Source organism: Colossoma macropomum, unplaced genomic scaffold, assembly GCF_904425465.1.
Source record: "Colossoma macropomum unplaced genomic scaffold, Colossoma_macropomum, whole genome shotgun sequence".
NCBI lineage: Eukaryota > Metazoa > Chordata > Actinopteri > Characiformes > Serrasalmidae > Colossoma > Colossoma macropomum.
This window is the reverse complement of record NW_023495922.1, coordinates 812,003-830,036: the sequence shown is the minus strand read 5'-3', so window position 1 is coordinate 830,036 and position 18,034 is coordinate 812,003. Positions and strand designations below refer to the sequence as shown.

Genomic DNA, 18,034 nt, shown 5'->3' with positions numbered 1-18,034 from the left:
ATACATATGGATTTATGACAAATGTGAGTGAATGTGTGTAAATCTGCGCATGTGCAGATCTTATTGCTCTAAAACTTGCCTTTCCACCCAGTGAAGCCCAATGAAACGAACCCACTTCCATGAAGAGGGGAACAATTATGGGCGGGGCCAAAACAAAACAGTGGGCGGAGCCCAAAGAACACAGCGGGCTCAGTCTAAAGGCATACGAGGGGCGGGGCTTGTGTGAATGCGGTGGGCGGAGCCTACACGAACACAGCGGATTCCCAGCGCATCTCCAGCGCCGTCCGAGACAGTTCAACTGGAGAACCGGAGGGTGGAAGTTCCCGAGAACTTCAGCGGGTCCGTGAAGCTTCGTCCGCCGCCGAACGCGTCTGCATCTCCTCGTCGAGGGACGCTCTGAGACGGAGCCTTGAGCCGGTCCAGCCGCCCTCGACTGGATTATCGCCCACTCACCGTCGGTAGAACCGAGAGGGATTACGCCGCGGTCCGGATTACAGCTGTGGAGGCTTCAGCTGCGTGACGTCCAGCGCCGTCCACCCTGGTTTCACCTCCATCTCCATGAAAGCGAGACCCTCCGCGGATATAAGCGTCCACGGTGCCTCAGCCCAGCCCGCCCAGGTCCATCTCCTCCTCGGTTAGATCCTGAGATCACACATTCCAGTCGGTGGTCTCGCCTCACCGTGCGATGGAGCCCCTGTGGAGATGTTTGCTCGGACTTCTGGTCATCGTGTGCCGGACAAAGCTGACCCGGTCCACCATTTTAGACTCCATTTACTGGAATACGTCCAACACTAAGTAAGTTTGACCCATCTTCTCGAGTGATATTAGCTACAACACTCAAATTCTAGTGTTTCCAATGTTTCTAAGGTGGGCAAGACCACCCACCTCTTCAAGCTGTTGCACGGCCAAGCTGAAGAACCCACCCAGCCCTTGTGGAGAGGTCCTCAGTGGAACCCAACCCTTACTGTCACACATGGTTCTTTAGTAAAGGCAGTGGAATTGTGAGTTCTTTTGCATGCTTAAATGGTACTTTGCTTGGTAAATGGTGGAGAATGCGTTGTATATGGTTCAATATAGAACCTATTTGACAATGGTTCTATATATAGAACCAAAATGGGTTGAAACAATAGACAAACCATTTTTGGTGCTATGTAGAGCCATTTAAGAACCTTTGGAGAACCATTTCACCATGCCAAGAATCATTTAAGCAGGCTAATGGTTCTAGATAGCACTCATGATTCTAAAGAACCCTCGGAGAACCACGTTCTTTAACATGGTGAAACCAGGCTTGGCTCAGAACCGATGCAACAAGTGCAGTAGAGCTTTCTATGTGTTGTCAGTGACATCTTTGATGCTTTGATTGGACTCATTAACCAGTATAATGTCCAGTTGAGTCCAGATGAGAACAATTCTGACCCTTTTTAAAAGGGATTCCTCAAACGTTCTGCATAATTCATTAGTTGAGATACAAACAAAGTCGTTCAGAATGGTTTGATGGGGAATTCTCGGGTTCTAGAGTTTGTAGTGGTGATAGGAGCCCAATGTCTGCAATTCGTAGCCATTTTATTTTACTGTCCAAACTGACCACATCTACCTTTTCCTGTGTATGTAATGTTGATTGTATGTTTCTTTGGGGACTATTTTGCCCCAAAACGGCCAACATGTACCCCTCCCCCGTGAACGTATTTAAAAAGTATGCTTTTAGACCAAAAACGTCATAAAACAAACCATTTTTTGACTGTGCGGGAGCTTCTAGGGGTGGACGTCTGGTTCCTATCACCACCACTGTGGACAGTTCTGACTTGATAAGTTTCTCTAGAACAGATTGTTTCATATCAAACCACTACAGATGACCTTGTTTACATTTTAGCCAAGATGACAGTAACTGTGTTCGGCATAGAAACGCACAAAAATAAGTTTTAACGTTCCTTTATTTGAGTTTTGAGCATCTGTTGCGTTGCTTTACCTCAATTGCATGAAGTGAAGTTTCTTTAGACACACAAACTCTGTATGTCTGTAGTGCTACTTTTATGACGCATCATTATGAGCCCAAATAAAAGCTTCAGTAGGCCACCCTCTCTTAACCCCTCAATTATTCCCTTTGACAAGGTTTGGTCTGAGAGTAAATACCTCCTAATGGATGTGGCCGTGGGCTTGCCATTTGGTCAGCTAAAGCGAACCCGTATTTAGATGTCACCGACATGAATATTTGGGGATTAGTTTAAGCAACTCACTGGGTTAAATCATCTCGGGCATTCCTGCTCACGGTGGCTACCGCACGTAGCTTTTATAGGTAATTAGGCTGTCAAATAAAACAAGGAGACTAACTCAGCTTAGCCTGGGCTAAGTTTGTGTTGTAATAACACCGTGTGCCCTACCCTGCCCCCCCGAATCCAGGCCTGTATTCAGTTTTCATGAGCTCCAGTAACTCTGCGGGTAATCTTTGTCACGGGGATTTGGAGACAAAAGGCTCTCTAGGTTGAGAGATCAATCCTTCTGCCACCCCCCCTTCTTCACTTGGTAGGTTCCATACTGAAGCCCGGAGCTGCAGGGGGCAAAGGAGGGGTGGTAACGCTTCCTGTCTTCTCAGAGACCCTCAGGAAAACCCTGAAAAACCAGCCCCCCCTTTTTTTTGTTTCCAAGCCCTGATGATTTTATGAGGACCCATAGAGGCTTAAATCACCTTGTTTATTTTATAGGATCTTCGTCAAGAACAAAGTGCAGGGAATGCTCACGGCACGTGTGGAAAAACAGTCGTGACCCGAGTGAACTCTTAATAATAATGGTTTTTGGTTCTTTTTGAACCTCAACAAAACAGTGGCCCATAGTGGGGCATTCGGCCCAACGTCGGCCCGAAGGAATGTCTGATTTGGCCCTCCAGAAAGTTACCTAAAAGTTACGCAAAGTTTTTCTTTTCAAATCCAGTATTTTTGAAGTATTCTGGCAACAAACTCATGCAATGTTATGAAATAGAGCTTGATTTGAAACCTACCTTCTTCATTTTCATACTATTTTGGCATTTTGGGCCACACTTTGGCCCACCCTAGACAAAAAGTTTGGGAACCTCAGTACTACACCGCTTAAAGTTTCCTCTTACAATTGTACGTCCAAGCCAAGAACCAGAAACCTTTATTGTTATATATTTTTAAAAGTGCAACTTCAGTTGGAATCAAGACATTTGGGTTTGAAATGGGACTCCATCGCCTGAAGATCCACCAATTTCTGAGCATTTCTGCATAATTCAGTGGTTGCGACGTAAATAAGGCCATTTGTAGTGGTTCATTGGCGAGATCTTCACAGTGGTGGTAATAGGAACCAGGGGTAAACATACAGCCATTTTATTTACAATCCAGAACCACCAGTGAACCTTCTGAGGTCTTATATGTAATATTGGTAATGGTAGTTTTCTTTGGGGACTATTTTGCCTTAGAGTGAACCTGCATGTACCCCTCCACCATGAATAGACAAAAGAAAATACATCACCATTTCATGTCTGTGGTGGAGCTTCTAGAGGCATGAAACCCTTCAGACGTCTGGTTCCCATCACCACCACTGACTAAATCTCTCCACAATGGAGCATTTCACATCAAATCGCTCTAAATTGCTTTGTTTACGTCTTGAAAATTGGACTGAATTCCCCTTTACAGTGCCGCGGAGCTGGTGGAGGAACCTGTATCAATACTCTCGTGTCAAATTTATGAGCTGGGATTGCTTAGGATACACAATGTAACGCACACCTGCAAAGTGGGGAGTCTTGATGGATGGGAAATAAAACATGAATCCAGCAGGGAAGGAATGTTAATGGCTTGCATACTTTTTCTTCATAAAAACGAGTGCGGGGGAAGAACGAGAGGCTCATCGGCCTCAAGGGTTGTACGGGATTGCAAATGGGTGGTTTGTAAAGATCCTCCATAATTGTTATATGGTCACTTTCTAATTTGGTTGGAGACAAAAGTCGGAGGGAAATTGCTTGGCGTCGTTCGCCGCTTGGTTTACAGCACAAGGAGGGGTCCAGCCAAGGCTTCCTCCTCTTCTAAAACAAAAGCGGGCCTGCATTGTTTAAAACCGCCAGCTTGTAACCGTCTCAAGGGTCAGTGCTTTCGAAGGGCTTGGGGTTAAGTATTTTAATCAGTGCGGAGGCCGAGCCTTTAAAGCTCTCTGTTTAGGCAGCACTGCTTATTCTTACTTATTTGCATTCCTGATTAATTGATCTGATTGAAAAACAAGACTTCAGAAAGACCTTTAGCTAATATTACTTGACCCCCGGTTTATCAGGAGGCCCAGGAAGAGCCGCTTTCCCGTCTGATAACGAGTGTAAAAAAAACAATCAGAAGAATGAAGAAAGATGTAGTTTAAATATAGAAATATAGTCATTTTATTTACTTTGTTTATATGCGAAACCGCCAGTGAACCTACACGCTTGCTGAGTTTTTATATGCAATATTTATGATGGTAAAATAGTGGAAAATCAGTTTTCTTTGGGGACTATTTTGCCTCACAACGCCTTGAATAAGTCCCCCTCCACCATGAATAAGTCAAAAAATATATACATACATACATTTTAGGCTTAACATTTTAGGTCTCAGGCTTCAGGCAGTGAATTCATAACCATTTCATGTAGTAACTTTGTGTGAGGGAGCTTTTAGAGTTGGACGTCTGGTTCCTATCACCACCACTGTGAACAGTTCTGACCCTCTGGACCAGAACGTTTCACATCAAACCACTCTGAGTGACTTTGTTTACATCTTAACCGTTTAATTAAGCAAAAAGTTGGAAAAATCAACGTAATTCCATGTGCAAAGTTTAAACACCCAAATCAAGTGATATGATTTGCTGTTTTTCTGAAAATAAGTGATCGCGTAGAGTGCCGTAACTTTTGCACAGGCCACGTTTTATGTTTTAATTTTTTCCCCAATATGTAAAATTCATCTAAAAAAAACAGTAATCGTGCATTAAAATATGCTGAAGTGTGTTTTCTGTAGAGGACATTAAGTTTGACCAGGGGCGCCAAAACTTTTGCACAGCACCTCATACTCTTATTCTCTTATATGTATAGCTTGTCGATCCAAAACATGGCTTTATACTGTGTTTCCAGCAGCTCATCAAAGGATTGAGGTGATTTAGGGCTGTTAGAAGAACAAAAGCCCTGAACAGATGCTCCAGGACTTCAGGCGTCGAACCATAAACCCAAAAAAACATTTGTTATTTTACCGTGACAGATGTTGACCTTCCAACTCGTCCTTCTCTAGGTTTGTCCCCGGGAGGGGTCTGGTCCTGTACCCTCAGATCGGAGACAAGATGGATATTGTGTGCCCGCGCCTCAGGCCGGGCTCGAGCGACCAGACCAACATCGAGTACTTTCGCGTCTACTTGGTCCCCAAGGAGCAGCTGGAGACCTGCCGCGTGGACAAGAGCAACATGGCCCTGCTGAACTGCGACAAACCCGACCAGGACGTCAAGTTCACCTTCAAGTTCCAGGAGTTCAGCCCCAACCTGTGGGGCCTGGAGTTCCTCAAAGGAAAAGACTATCACATCATCTGTAAGTACCAAGCCAAGTACATCTCCCCTCCCATGCTGTCGTGGGATTAGCTTTCGCCTGCCTAGCCCTTTCGTTGATCTGCGCGAGCCAAATTACAGAACTCGTTCCAGTTTAGGGTCTTGACTGCTTCTCTAAGGACGGCCTCACCTCGAGTTTCTGGCTCTGGGTTTCTGAAATTAGCACAGTGATCAATGGCTTGGCCTGCAGTCTTTGACAAGCATGCTAATTTTCAAGCTAACAAGGGCAGTTAGCATGTTTTTTTCTTCAGTATGTTGACCACTTTTTAGGTTCAGTTCAGGTCAGTTTACTGGAGTGTGATTAGCATGATTAGCATGTTTCTTTTTCCAGTAAAAGACCTCACTGCATCGCACGGTAGATCAAAGAAGCTTTGCCAGCTTTAGGTTTAAGCTCAACTTTGGCTCGTCTTGCTGTTACCATCCAAGATTTGTGTTTTTCTCTTAAGTAGCTGACCGCTTTTTAAGTTAGCTTATTCCAGTCCAGATCATTTTACTTCAGTTTTGCCATCACTGTTGTGAAATTCAGCTTTTACAAAGACAAAATGAAGTGCGATTAGCATGATTAGCATGTTCATCTTCGTTCCACTCTAGCCTGTTTTGCAGTTAGCATGCAAGGTTTTTGGTTTTTCTTGAGAACGCTTGCCATTTTTAAGTTCAGTCAACATCAGTTCTCATTTGTTTTGCTATTACTGTTCACTTTTATAATATCAGAATGATGAAGCGTGCAATTAGATGACTAGCATGTTTTTCTTGAGCAGCTCACCGCTTTTTAAGTTAGTTTGTTCCAGTCCAGGTCATTTCACTTCGGTTTTGCCATCACTGTTGTGAAATTCAGCTTTTACAAAGACAAAATGATGAAGAGTGCGATTAGCATGATTAGCATGTTCGTTTTTCCAGTGAAATCAAAGAAGCTTTCGTTTTGGCATGGTAACAGCAAGATGACCCAAAGTTGAGCTAAAAACTAGAGCTTCTTTATCCAGTCCAGATCATTTCACTTCAGTTTTGCCATCACTGTTATGAAATTCAGCTTTTACAAAGACAAAAATGACAAAGAGTTTGATTAGCATGATTAGCATGTTCATCTTTTTTTCAGCTTTGGCTCATTTTGCAGTTAGCAAGCAAAGTTTTTGTTTTTTTTCTTGAATATACTCATCACTTTTTTAAATTCAGTCCAGATCAGTTCTCGTTTGTTTTGCCACCACTTTTAACTTTTACTACATCAAAATGACGATGAGTGCGATTAGCATGATTAGCATGTTTCTCTTTCCAGTGAAAGACCTCACTGCATCGCCTGGTAGATCAAAGAAATGATAGTAGCTTCAGTTTTACCCTCAGCCCTGGCTCGTCCAGCTGTGCTCCAGTCCTCTCGTCACATTTTCTCAGGCAAATGTTTTTTTGAGCTGATGACCGAGTAGATCAGTGCCGTTCATCGCATTTGAGCTGCTGGTAAGAGCCTTTGGGGGCTAGTGCGTGTCCACTTTGGCCCTTTCTCAGCTGGCACATTCCTGAACGGCCCGGGCGAATGAGTTTAAGATTTGCACGCTCCAAATCCCTGCTCTGCGTTCGCCAGCGTGAGACAGATCGCTTTGACGGGATTTTTTTAGGCAGCTTGGCCCGGAGCCTCGGGGCTGGAGATATCTGACCTAAATGGTCCCGAAGAGGGGTGTGTGTGGGCGTGTGGGCGTGTGTGTGTGTGTGTGTGTGTGTGTGGGTGCACTCATAATAGTGAAGAACTTAGTACGTCTTGGTTTGTGACTTAACAAGGTTAGTAGAACATCTGACTTATTTGAATTATTGGTCAGTTTGGTGGTCATGTTTACAGCGTTTGGGTCATCGGTGTAAACAGATTTTGAAATGGAAAATTGTAAAAAAAATACACACATTTATATTGGTACAGAAGCGATTAAGTGGATTTAACACTTTTTTATTAAGATTAAATATCCATATTCCATATTCTTAAAAACTGTCCTGTGGTGAGACCATGATTTACCTTCAAATACATGCCTTAAAATAAATTTTGGCAAAGTATTATTAGTACCACCGCGACCCAGAAGGATAAGCGGTTTAGATGATGTGTGTGTGTATTATTAGTACAGTAATGCAGAAAAACATGCTTGCATTACTTTTGAATTGCTGTAAGTCATGTAAGTCAAATTTGGCCAAATTGTATTATGTTTTGTTTTTGTTTTGTAAGTAAAAATAAGTACGTATCATCTAATAATAACACACTTCTGCGATGAACCTTTGAACGTTTGAGACAAAACAAAGCTAGTAATAATATATGAATTATGTCATTTTTTTTAAACATTTAGCAAATGAACAGTGATTGTCTTCGGTGTATACAGATTTTGAAAAGGCATTTTTTTTTAAATATAACAAACCAGCCTATATATGGCAAGAATTCAAACATTTGGGATGTCATTCACACATATTCATATCAGAACTTAAGCTATTAAGTGATTTTAACACATTTTCATCAAAATTACTTGTCCGTATTCCATACTGTTAAAAAATGTCATGTGGTGCGACCAAGATTTACCTTTAACAGTGTATCACTTAGCATTTTGGCAGAGTATTAGTAGTACAGTAATGTGTAGAAAACCATGCCTGCAGTACTTTTGAAATTCTGTAAGTCGTGAAATCATATATTAAATCGTGTGCAAAAGTTTGGGCGCCCCAGCCAAATTACATTACGTTTTGCTGATTAAAGTGGAAATAAGTACAGAGAACACACTTCTGCACATTATAGTACACAATTACTGTTAATTTGCTGAATTTAACTTTTTGAGGGGAAAAAAAATGTGGCCTGTGCAAAAGTTATGGCACACTTTAGATTTTATGTTTTATTTTTAAATATGTTTAATTTTGCAAATGAACAGTGATTGTGTGTTGAATTGTGTGTTGTCTGTAGAAGATGTGTTCACTTATTTTCACTTAGAACATCAACGAAACGTAATTGAATTTGACCAGGGGCGCCCAAACTTTTGCTCACGACTGTGTGCCTCCTTGTTCATATAGCTTACAAGCGTGTTTTACCTCTAAAACCAGTAAGACTGATTAAAAATGTACAGGCGTGGTAGCCATTTGAGGCACACTCCATTATTATCATTGGTTACTCCGCAAGATGATCGGTCACCCCAGATGATTTTAAAAACAGTCAGTATGGCTCTATTGTTTTGTAGAATGTTTGTAGAAAACATCTGCTGACCAAATCAGACGAGGCTGGGAAAAAGATGCGTATTTTGCTTTGCTGGGTTTGTTCATATTGTCTTATGCTTCTTGTTTGCTTACAAGAAGGGAGGTATGTGTTTGCCTCCGCCTGCCACTGCAGTTTTGCGCTGGATTTTGCGGGTGCAATTATGGGCGCATGTGTTTAGTCTGAATGCGCCTTCTCCACAGGAACGTGTGCGTCTAATTGCATGTTGCGAGAGCGCGCTCACAGCCTCACCAGAGCACATCTGAATCAGAATCCTTTGTATGGGTTTTGTATGTTATAGATGTATAAGGAGTTTCCTTTGGTAGGGACTCAACATCAGATCCAGTATGGCGTGTGAGTTGTGGTGGATACTGTATACAAAGTCCATGTTTGATTGTTTAAAACTAAAACAGCATGGAAGATTAGGGTTACGGTTAGAAAAGTCACATTACATGTAGACACACACACACAGTTTGAATAGTTTAATAGTAATAAAAATGTTATTATATATATATATATATATATATATATATATATATATATATATATATATATATATATATATATACACAAAGGTTTTTTATATATATACAAAACCTTGTCTCCAAAATGGTAACTTTAAATGGAAGTTAATGCAGGAATTATTTCCACTGGTCTAAAAGACAGTTTGCATTTTTAAATGATGTCCAAAAATAAAAATAGAGACCCAACAGCAACATTTTATATGTAATACATATGGTACACATTATTATTATTACATGCAAATCCTTACATATATATGTGTGCATCATGCATATTGTTATAACATGTACGTACATATCGCTGATGTCGGACAAAAAAATCTCGTATCTCCAAATTGGTAAATTTACAGGAGAAGGAAAAAACATACTCTACTTTTAATGTAAGTCAATGGAACCAGACTTTTTTCCAAGTCATTTTGGGCCGTTTCTTTTGGTCCATTCATCATGAAATTTGCACACAATGTAAAGGGTAACAGGCATTTTCAAAATTATTCAAAAACTGAAAAACAATGTATGTATTAGTAGTTCACTGGTATTTTTGCATATATGTATATATTAACCTTTCCACTTAACTTAGGGGGGGGACTTAGCTGAGCTGTGCTAATTCCTAGCGTGCTAACTAGCTGTCTAGCTAGCGTAGCTGTTGACTGGGATAACAAAATGAGTAAACAAAGATAAGTTCAGTACTGATTTTTCAAAGAAGCAACGAAAGCGAGGGTGAAGACTTGAATGTGCTGTTAACTTGTATAGCAGGCAGTTAAATGTGTAGATAAACACTTTTAACCCGTATTAAATGTGGTGTTTCTGTCTGGCTATGCTAATGGAGGGAGGTCATTGTCTAATGACTTAGCTGTAATGAAGGAGCATCAGTATATGTCCTCCTCACTATAGTGATGTCTCTGGGACACAATGCTAGCTAACCCCCCCACCTGACTTGTCACCAGGCCCCCTGAAATGAAATTCAGTCTTCAGTACTGGTGTGCGTGTGAGATCCCTGCGTGCTCGGTGGCTCGGCGGCCGGCTGCGCTGCCCGAGGCGCTCTGTGTGCTTGTTGTGGTTGCGGAAAGCGAGCGCCTTCACTCAGGCTGAAGGGTCCGCTCACATGCACACAAATGTGAGATGGCTCGCAGCGAAATGGGCCATGTTGGGTAAAAAGCTCCATTTCCATCTCTTCATCTTTCTCTTGCTCTCTCTAGTAGGAATGGGGCAGTATGAGAATCGCACTGATATCATTGTTGATATCACTGTTTTTGCTATTGGTTTCTCCAAAATGGTAACTTTACAGGAGAAGGAAAAAACATACTTTACTTTTAATGTAAGTCAATGGAACCAGACATTTTTCCAAGTCATTTTAAGCTGTTTCTTTTAGCCCATTCATCATGAAATGTAAAGGATAACAGGTATTTTCAAATTATGTAAAAAAATGAAAAACATAAAAAATGATGCAAGGTTTTCTTCCAATAGCAGCTATATATATAGATAGATAGATAGATAGATAGATAGATAGATAGATATTGCACTTATAGAAGAATTGCAGAGTATTTTTGTCATATTTTGAAGCCCTATTGTGGTTAAAATGTACTGAAAATAATATATAACAGCTAACAAGTTAGCCAGTGGGCAACCCTCAGAGAAGGCCTGATGATTTCTTAGCCCATTTTCACTGAAAAGGATCATAATTTAAACCCTGTACACTTTGCAGTAGTACTCTTATTTCATTGTTAGGTTTTGGTTTAAACAAATGGGTTATATTCTTGACCGCCCATTGAAAACTATCCAGTCAGTCCAGTTTCTCTGTGGTAAATACAGGCAAGTTAGCTCTCCCATTGGTTCGGCCTTCAGGAGCTGCACTGAAGGCCTGACATGTTGGATTAACCACCCATGGTTCATGGTGATCAAACTGAGTTACTGGAACTACTAACATTTGCTATGATTATTGCTAGATTTTACGCTAAAACCGCTAACTGTCCCATCGCCAGCCTCTCGCTTAGCGTCTCCATCACTTTCAGTCCCTCTCCTCTTTCGCTCTCACATTATATCTCTCTCCACGTCTCCCTCTCTCTGGTGGGCAAGTTCATTTGCTGTTAAATCCCAGCCGTGAACGACAGATTACTCCCAGTGGAATTTCCGCGGCTCCGCTAGCTGAAGACACAGCATGAATGCGCCGACACAATAGCGTGGAAAAATGCGCGCTAAGCCGCTCCGCTTGGCCTGAGCCTTGACAAGCGAAACCTGAAAAAAGAAAAAAAACTCTTGATATTCATTAGGAGGAGGAGGTTACGCTGGTTCAGAAGGTCTGTTTGGTCAATCAAACCAGACTTTTAACTCATGGTGACTGTGTGGAAGTGTTTAGCGTGGCTGTGTCTGTCTCCCGCTATGCTTTAATGACTTTTATTAGGTTTTACAAGCACACAATCCAACAAACATTGGCTATTAAGGAGCTTTTGGCTGCCTTGCCCCTGCGGTGCAAAACACCCAACCCCCCCTCAACAAACCCAATCGAGTGTTAGTTTGCCTGCTGAGTAAGACAGATTTCCTTCCTTATGAATCAGCTGGCTCATTTCATGTAGTGGACTCCAGAGAAAGCTTTAGCTCTCACTAAAGAGCGCAATATAAAGTCTAGCGAGGTCGACCCGCTCGCAAACCTGGACATAAGGCCAGGAGTTTCAGCTTTTACTGGGATCAGCTAGAGTTGAACTCAATTATTGGTGAGATTGGGGTCTAACAGAGCTGCTCAGGTCAAATCTGAACTCCATTATTGACGGGGATTGGAGTTGAATCTGACGTTCGATAGGACTCTGCAAGGGCAGAACAGACTGCTCAAAAGGGATTAGCTTATTGATGTAGCGTCCATTAGCATCATATTCCATTTAAGGGTCTTGAAGGAAGGGTTCGCCAGTGAGATTTTTCACCAGAGTGGGTGAAATGTCTGGCTTTGGGATTAAATATATAAATAAATACATGCAGATGGAACCCAGTTGTAATATATTGAAGCCCAAATCTTGGCTTCGTTAATTATAAGTCAAGCAAAGCTGCTTTAGAGGCACAGGCCAATAATAAGCTTGGAGTCAGAACGTTGATCTTGGTGTAACGTCAAAAAACTTGTAGGAGAACTTTTCTTTGAAAGACAGATGATGATCCGTAAGATTGCTAAATTCCAGCAGATGCTAAGTTCAAGGTCTGGCTAACCCAAGACGTCCACCCTCATTGTAGCTCCCCACTTCCTTGCGGTTACCGTAAGCCCTAAGGGCCCATAGATGAACCCACACTGTAGTTTTTCACTCATAAGTTATATGTTTTATAGTAGTTGTTTGGATAATATACTGAAATTACAGAGTAATAAGTCTCTGTTTCTTTTTTTATTCATATTCAATCTTTATAATCATATTTTTAGATTAAAAACAAAAGTTTATGGTTCAAAGTGTTTTAAAACTGAACTAAAATGAGCTTTTCTTTCCAACAGCAACGTCAAACAGCACCTTAGAAGGCTTGGACAACCTTGAGGGAGGTGTATGCAAGACCAAATCCATGAAGCTGGTGCTCCGAGTTGGACAGAGTGAGTTATCATGCTACCTTTTGCACTAAACTCACATTTTGGTCACTTTATTTTGATCCCTTAAATCTGCAAATTGCACAAAGTGATAGATTGGGCAAAAAATGAAATGTACACCTTTTCCCTTACCTCAAATGAGGTCAGTCAGCCAAGATATGTTTGCTTTTTTAGTGTTGTACTGGAGGTACGAGGCAAATGTAGCTAGATAACAAGCTAATGGACACTTGAATTAGCTCTTGAATTAGCATGGCTAATCTCAAATAGACTTCCTTAAGTAGTTTCGGACACTGCATGACTCAGTTTTATCTGTAAAAATGTAGATAACGCTAATAGTACAAAAGCATGTAGCAAGGCTAAAAGCATTAGCATAGCGTCAGTAGTAGCAGCTGCCTTGAAACCTGAGGTAATTTCTTTCTGCACATGTGTCAGTTTTATAGATACAGTCTCAGAAACCACATGAGCAAATGTGTGCGATTTCTGAACAACTCAACACGGTTTAGGTTGGGGTTAGCGGTACCATAGGTGTTAAGCCTAGGCTGAGGTAAATGTTAGCTTGAACTGAAGGGGAATTCCACCATTTTTTCAAAATCTTTGCATAATTCTGTCATAGCGAGGTAAATAAAGTCATTCAGAGTGGTTCGGCGTGGTTCATTGTAGAGGCTCAGATGTCTTTACAGTGGTGGTGATAGGAACCAGGGGTCGCCATGACTACAACACAAATATAGACATTTTATTCACTATCAAAACCACCAGTGAACCTACACGAGTCTTCTGAGTTTATATGGAATGTTGATGATAAGAAAATAGTGGAAAATCTGAAATAATAAGTTTACTTTGGGGACTATTTTGCCTCACAGTGCTCTTCATGTATCCCTCCACCATGAATGGATTAAAAAAATGGATTAAAAAGTCATTTTAGGCCAAAACTTTATCACAAAACTACTGTCAAACAGTGTCTCAGGCGTCAGCCAGTGTATTCATTACCATTCTGTGAGGGAGCTTTTAGAGGTGGACGTCTGGTTCCTATCATCACCACTGTGAACAATTCGGACTCCAAAATGGAGCATTTCAAACCAAACCACTCTGAATTTACATCTCTACCACTTAATTATGCAGAACTTCAGAAAAATTGGCAGAGTTAACATTTAGGTAGATATTTAGTTGAATGCGCTTTATCAAAATAAAAGACCTAGAAATTTGATTTTACAGTATTACTTTCTCAAAAGAGGACACTAAAGCTACGCTCACACTGCAGTCCAGTCCAGAGTGAAGCTCCCACATAGCCCAGTTATAAACCGGTACATCTGTGCACTATTGGACCACTTCTGACCGTTTGTTCTGTACTTTGGGACTCTTTCCGCCACCGCGTCTCCTTCTGTGCGTGGAGCACACGCGTGTTAGCCGCGTCTCAGCGTGTAATTGAAATGTCATGTGCAGTCGCCTCCTACGGCTGTGCCAGCTGTCCCCTTCTTCCTCTGCCGCGGAGAGACTGCCTACTTTAAGCCAATTCATTAATTTCTCTCGCTAATCCTGGAGCAGAATAAACGCAAGGCAGGAAGCTCCAAGAGGTGGTCCCACTTTAGCGCGAGTGCTTCCAAGAACGGCCCGTATACAGAATACAAATGTAATTCCATATGTCCATTAGTTGTAGCTGTTCGTCATGTTCCTTATTGACAAATTAAAGATCTGACAGCTCAAGTATAGATTATTTTAAAACATATTAAAAATTAAATAAAAATATACTTGAGATGGACCATGTTTGGTTGACTAATGCCTTGATTTGAAAATGGACGCTACTTGTCTATAAATCATTATACCTATGTTTTGTTTGTATTGCAGATCCTACTGACCCAGTCTCCACGAAAGACCATTCACCAAAATACTCGGACCCCGACAACCAAAGCACCTTCAACAAGGAGAACGACGTCTTTGGCAAAGCCGGTATGTGTAACTGGGATCGCTTTGGGGTGCATGTGTTTGGGTTTGTTTCGCTTCTTAAATTTGCACATTTAACAAATGTAACGTTATTGTTAAGTACATTTTTTGCTATTCATATTGTGATTATTGATAATATGACAGTCATTTTGAGCCTTGAACTGCAAAAACATCTCTTTAATAAAATTAGACAAATACCTGTTTGTTTAAGGGGATAATCTGACAAGCAAATTCCCCAATTGTAGTCCAATATAGCTGGTCAAATTTGTTCATTTATTTTGGCTAATAAAAAGGCTATTGTTGCTAACAATTGATGGAAGCTGATGTACACCAAATTAGCTCTGTGAGTGCCTGAGTCATTTTATTCTAAACATTTTGAGATGTTTACTAACCTTGAATTGACTTGCTTTCTGACACTGTGTCTATACAAATGGACAAAAATATGTTAAAAAAGAGTAACAGTAGCCATTTTGAACCCTGAATTTTGCCCATTTTATAGAGAACAGTATGTCATACATGGCCGAAACGCAGCTTTCCAGGCTCCCAGCCTGTTGTTTTTAGCTATGTGATGCACTTTAGTCCTTTTATATTTATAAAAATGGTATATATTGGATTTATTTACTAATTCATTCCTTCTCTTTGCTTTCATTCTTTCCCAGACTCCACCCCAGATGCCGATACAGACGGAAAGAGTGGCGAGTCCGTGGGCCCGTCAGGGCTCGGAGATGGCCCTGTTTGCCGGCGTGGCCTCAGGAGCTGTGGTGCTCATTCTTCTATTCGTGGTGGTTCTGGTGCTGTTGGTGCGGCGGCGGCACCGCAAACACTCGGCCCAGTGCTCTGGCCCCCTCCCACTGCACACGCTGCCCAAACGCGGCAGCACCGGCGCTAACAACAACGGCTCGGAGCCCAGCGACATCATCTTCCCCCTGCGTGCCTCCGATAGCATGTACTGCCCGCACTACGAGAAGGTCAGCGGGGACTATGGGCATCCCGTCTACATCGTCCAGGAGATGCCCCCGCAAAGCCCGGCGAACATCTACTACAAAGTTTGACACAGCCACTTGTAGGATGGACGATTTGATTAGCCTCCTGAAAACATGGACATCGTGTTTGTTGATGCCGTTGGAGGAGTTCTACCAGGCAGGACGGAACAGGGACCAAAGCCTTGAGCCTGTTTCTTGATTGAAAGGAAAGTCTGTGATTGGTCTGGTGAAGGTCTTTGATAGGTCTGGTAAAAGTCGTTGTTTGGTCCAGACAAAGTCTTTGTTTGGTCTGGAGAAAATGTTTGTTTGGTCTGGAGAAAGTCTTTGATCTGGAGAAAGTCTTTTGATTGCAGCCTGGTTCTACACGGGGAAATGTGTTCAAACAAGAATGACTGAGATAAAGAACTCTTGGAACCAACCAAGGATTTGAAGGCACATGTGATTTCTCCAATCCAGGGCAGACTGAGGTTCTAGCAGCTTTGCACTCAGGGGACAACAATTAAGCCACTTCAGAAGGACCTAAACTTTACAAATTTACTTGCTGAGAACGTTCATCAGGGCAAAGATTGTAACACCGCCACATCGGGTCATGTCTTGAAGGACTTTAACCAGATTTTCCAGGGTAACTAGACCTTTTAGATCTAGTTCTCTAAGTGTCACATCGTATTTGGCAAGCTTCTTTGATAAATGTTTGCATCTCAAGCCAGTTTGGTTGAACGTGTCTTTTCTCTAAGCTCCTGCTTGAAGGAGCTGGATGAATCATCAGAATAGTCTGGCTATAAAAGGCTGTTTCTGCATCTCCGAGCTGGTCTGATGAATGCATAACACATATCAAACTCCTGCTGTTTCTCCTCCATATGCCGTTTCTGCGTCAGGGTGCGAGATTTTGCAGCTTCTTCAGGCCACATGTGGTTCTCTCGTTCGCTTTGGCGGCTTGTCAAACACCTCGTCAAGGAAGGAAAGCCAAACAGGACATTGTGCACAAACCCCTCTTTGTTTACTCGTGTAAATACTACCTAAATCTTTGTTGTTGTTGTTTTTTTTTTTTAAATTAAGTCTTAAGTTATGTTTTGTATGAATCTGAATACGGAGGAGAAGAGGACAGGGCCGGTTCTCGAGTGTTAATACCGTAGATTTGTATTGCTCACGTACGCAGTGGCGGTTCAGCGGGTCTCAATCTGATCTGTCCAAGTGTTGATTTGTTGATTGTACACCAAGCGAATGTTCCGTTCCAGCTGGCCGCAATTGAATGGATTATGATTGTTCGACTGAATGAGCTCATAACTGTAGCTCGGGCTGTTTCTCAAAGTTTGTTTTTGTAACATTTGAATAAAGCTGGTGGCACGGTGGGTTAAAAAAAATCAAAAGTTGGCTTGTATTTCAGTAATTCCTATCTTACAATCTTTCAAATCTACATGAAATTTGATGTTTTGGAAATTTAGCTTGACAGACTGTCCCATTAGATGCCTCACAATTTACTTTATTAGCCGGTTTTGAATGAGGAATGAGTGTTTCAACCATACTTACTGAAATTTCAGCAATTTTAAATGAAATTTTAATCAAATAGTATTCCAATATCCCAATACTTGCTTAAGTTATGTATCTAAAACAACTTTATTTGAAGGCTACCTACATAGAGGCATCATAACACATACATACACATGGAATAACATTAAAAAAGGAGTACTTGAGTATTTATGAGCAGCTTGTCAGTATTTGCAGGTTAACATCAGATGTTTTAGGATGTAAATGACATCATATTGGTGCATAAACTAAAGTGGTATTTGTTTAATTTATGTTATGACGCATGATTCCCTAGCAAATAACGCCATGTTTCTTCATCATATATGATCATCTTCATGCATATCGCTGCTGTCAGACCAAAACCTCGTCGCTTTTCAGTTTTTGACATAATTTGAAAATGCCTGTTACCCTTTACAGTGTGTGTAAATTTCATGATGAGTGGACCAAAAGAAACGGCCCAAAGTGACTTGGAAAAAATTCTGGTTCCATTGACTTACATTAAAAGTAAAGTTCACCTGTAAAGTTATGATTTTAGAGATACGAGGTTTTGATCCGGCAGCAGCGATATGTACATTTTCCTGCTTTGTTCAAGTTTGGGGGCTTTTTCTTAGAACTGATACAGATCATGGCCATCTTAACTTTTCAGAATAGGACTTTAGTTGAAGAGCTCTTACATCATCTACTTCATAAACATCAAATGTCCTGTTCTGAATCCTGTTAAACTGTTCATGACCACTCAAGTATTGCTCTATATACACTATTAAAA

At 41.4% G+C, this 18,034-nt stretch overlaps 1 protein-coding gene across 1 annotated transcript; it reads left to right on the top strand.

The window, feature by feature from the left end:
• Nucleotides 1-301: 301 nt before the first annotated feature.
• Nucleotides 302-17,104, top strand: efnb2b (ephrin-B2b). Its single transcript, XM_036564050.1, is given in 6 exon segments — nt 302-795; nt 5,250-5,539; nt 12,737-12,829; nt 14,666-14,767; nt 15,421-15,467; nt 15,469-17,104. Coding segments are annotated over 6 exon segments (987 nt in total). The 5' UTR covers nt 302-685; the 3' UTR covers nt 15,814-17,104.
• The last annotated feature ends 930 nt before the right edge of the window (nt 17,105-18,034 follow it).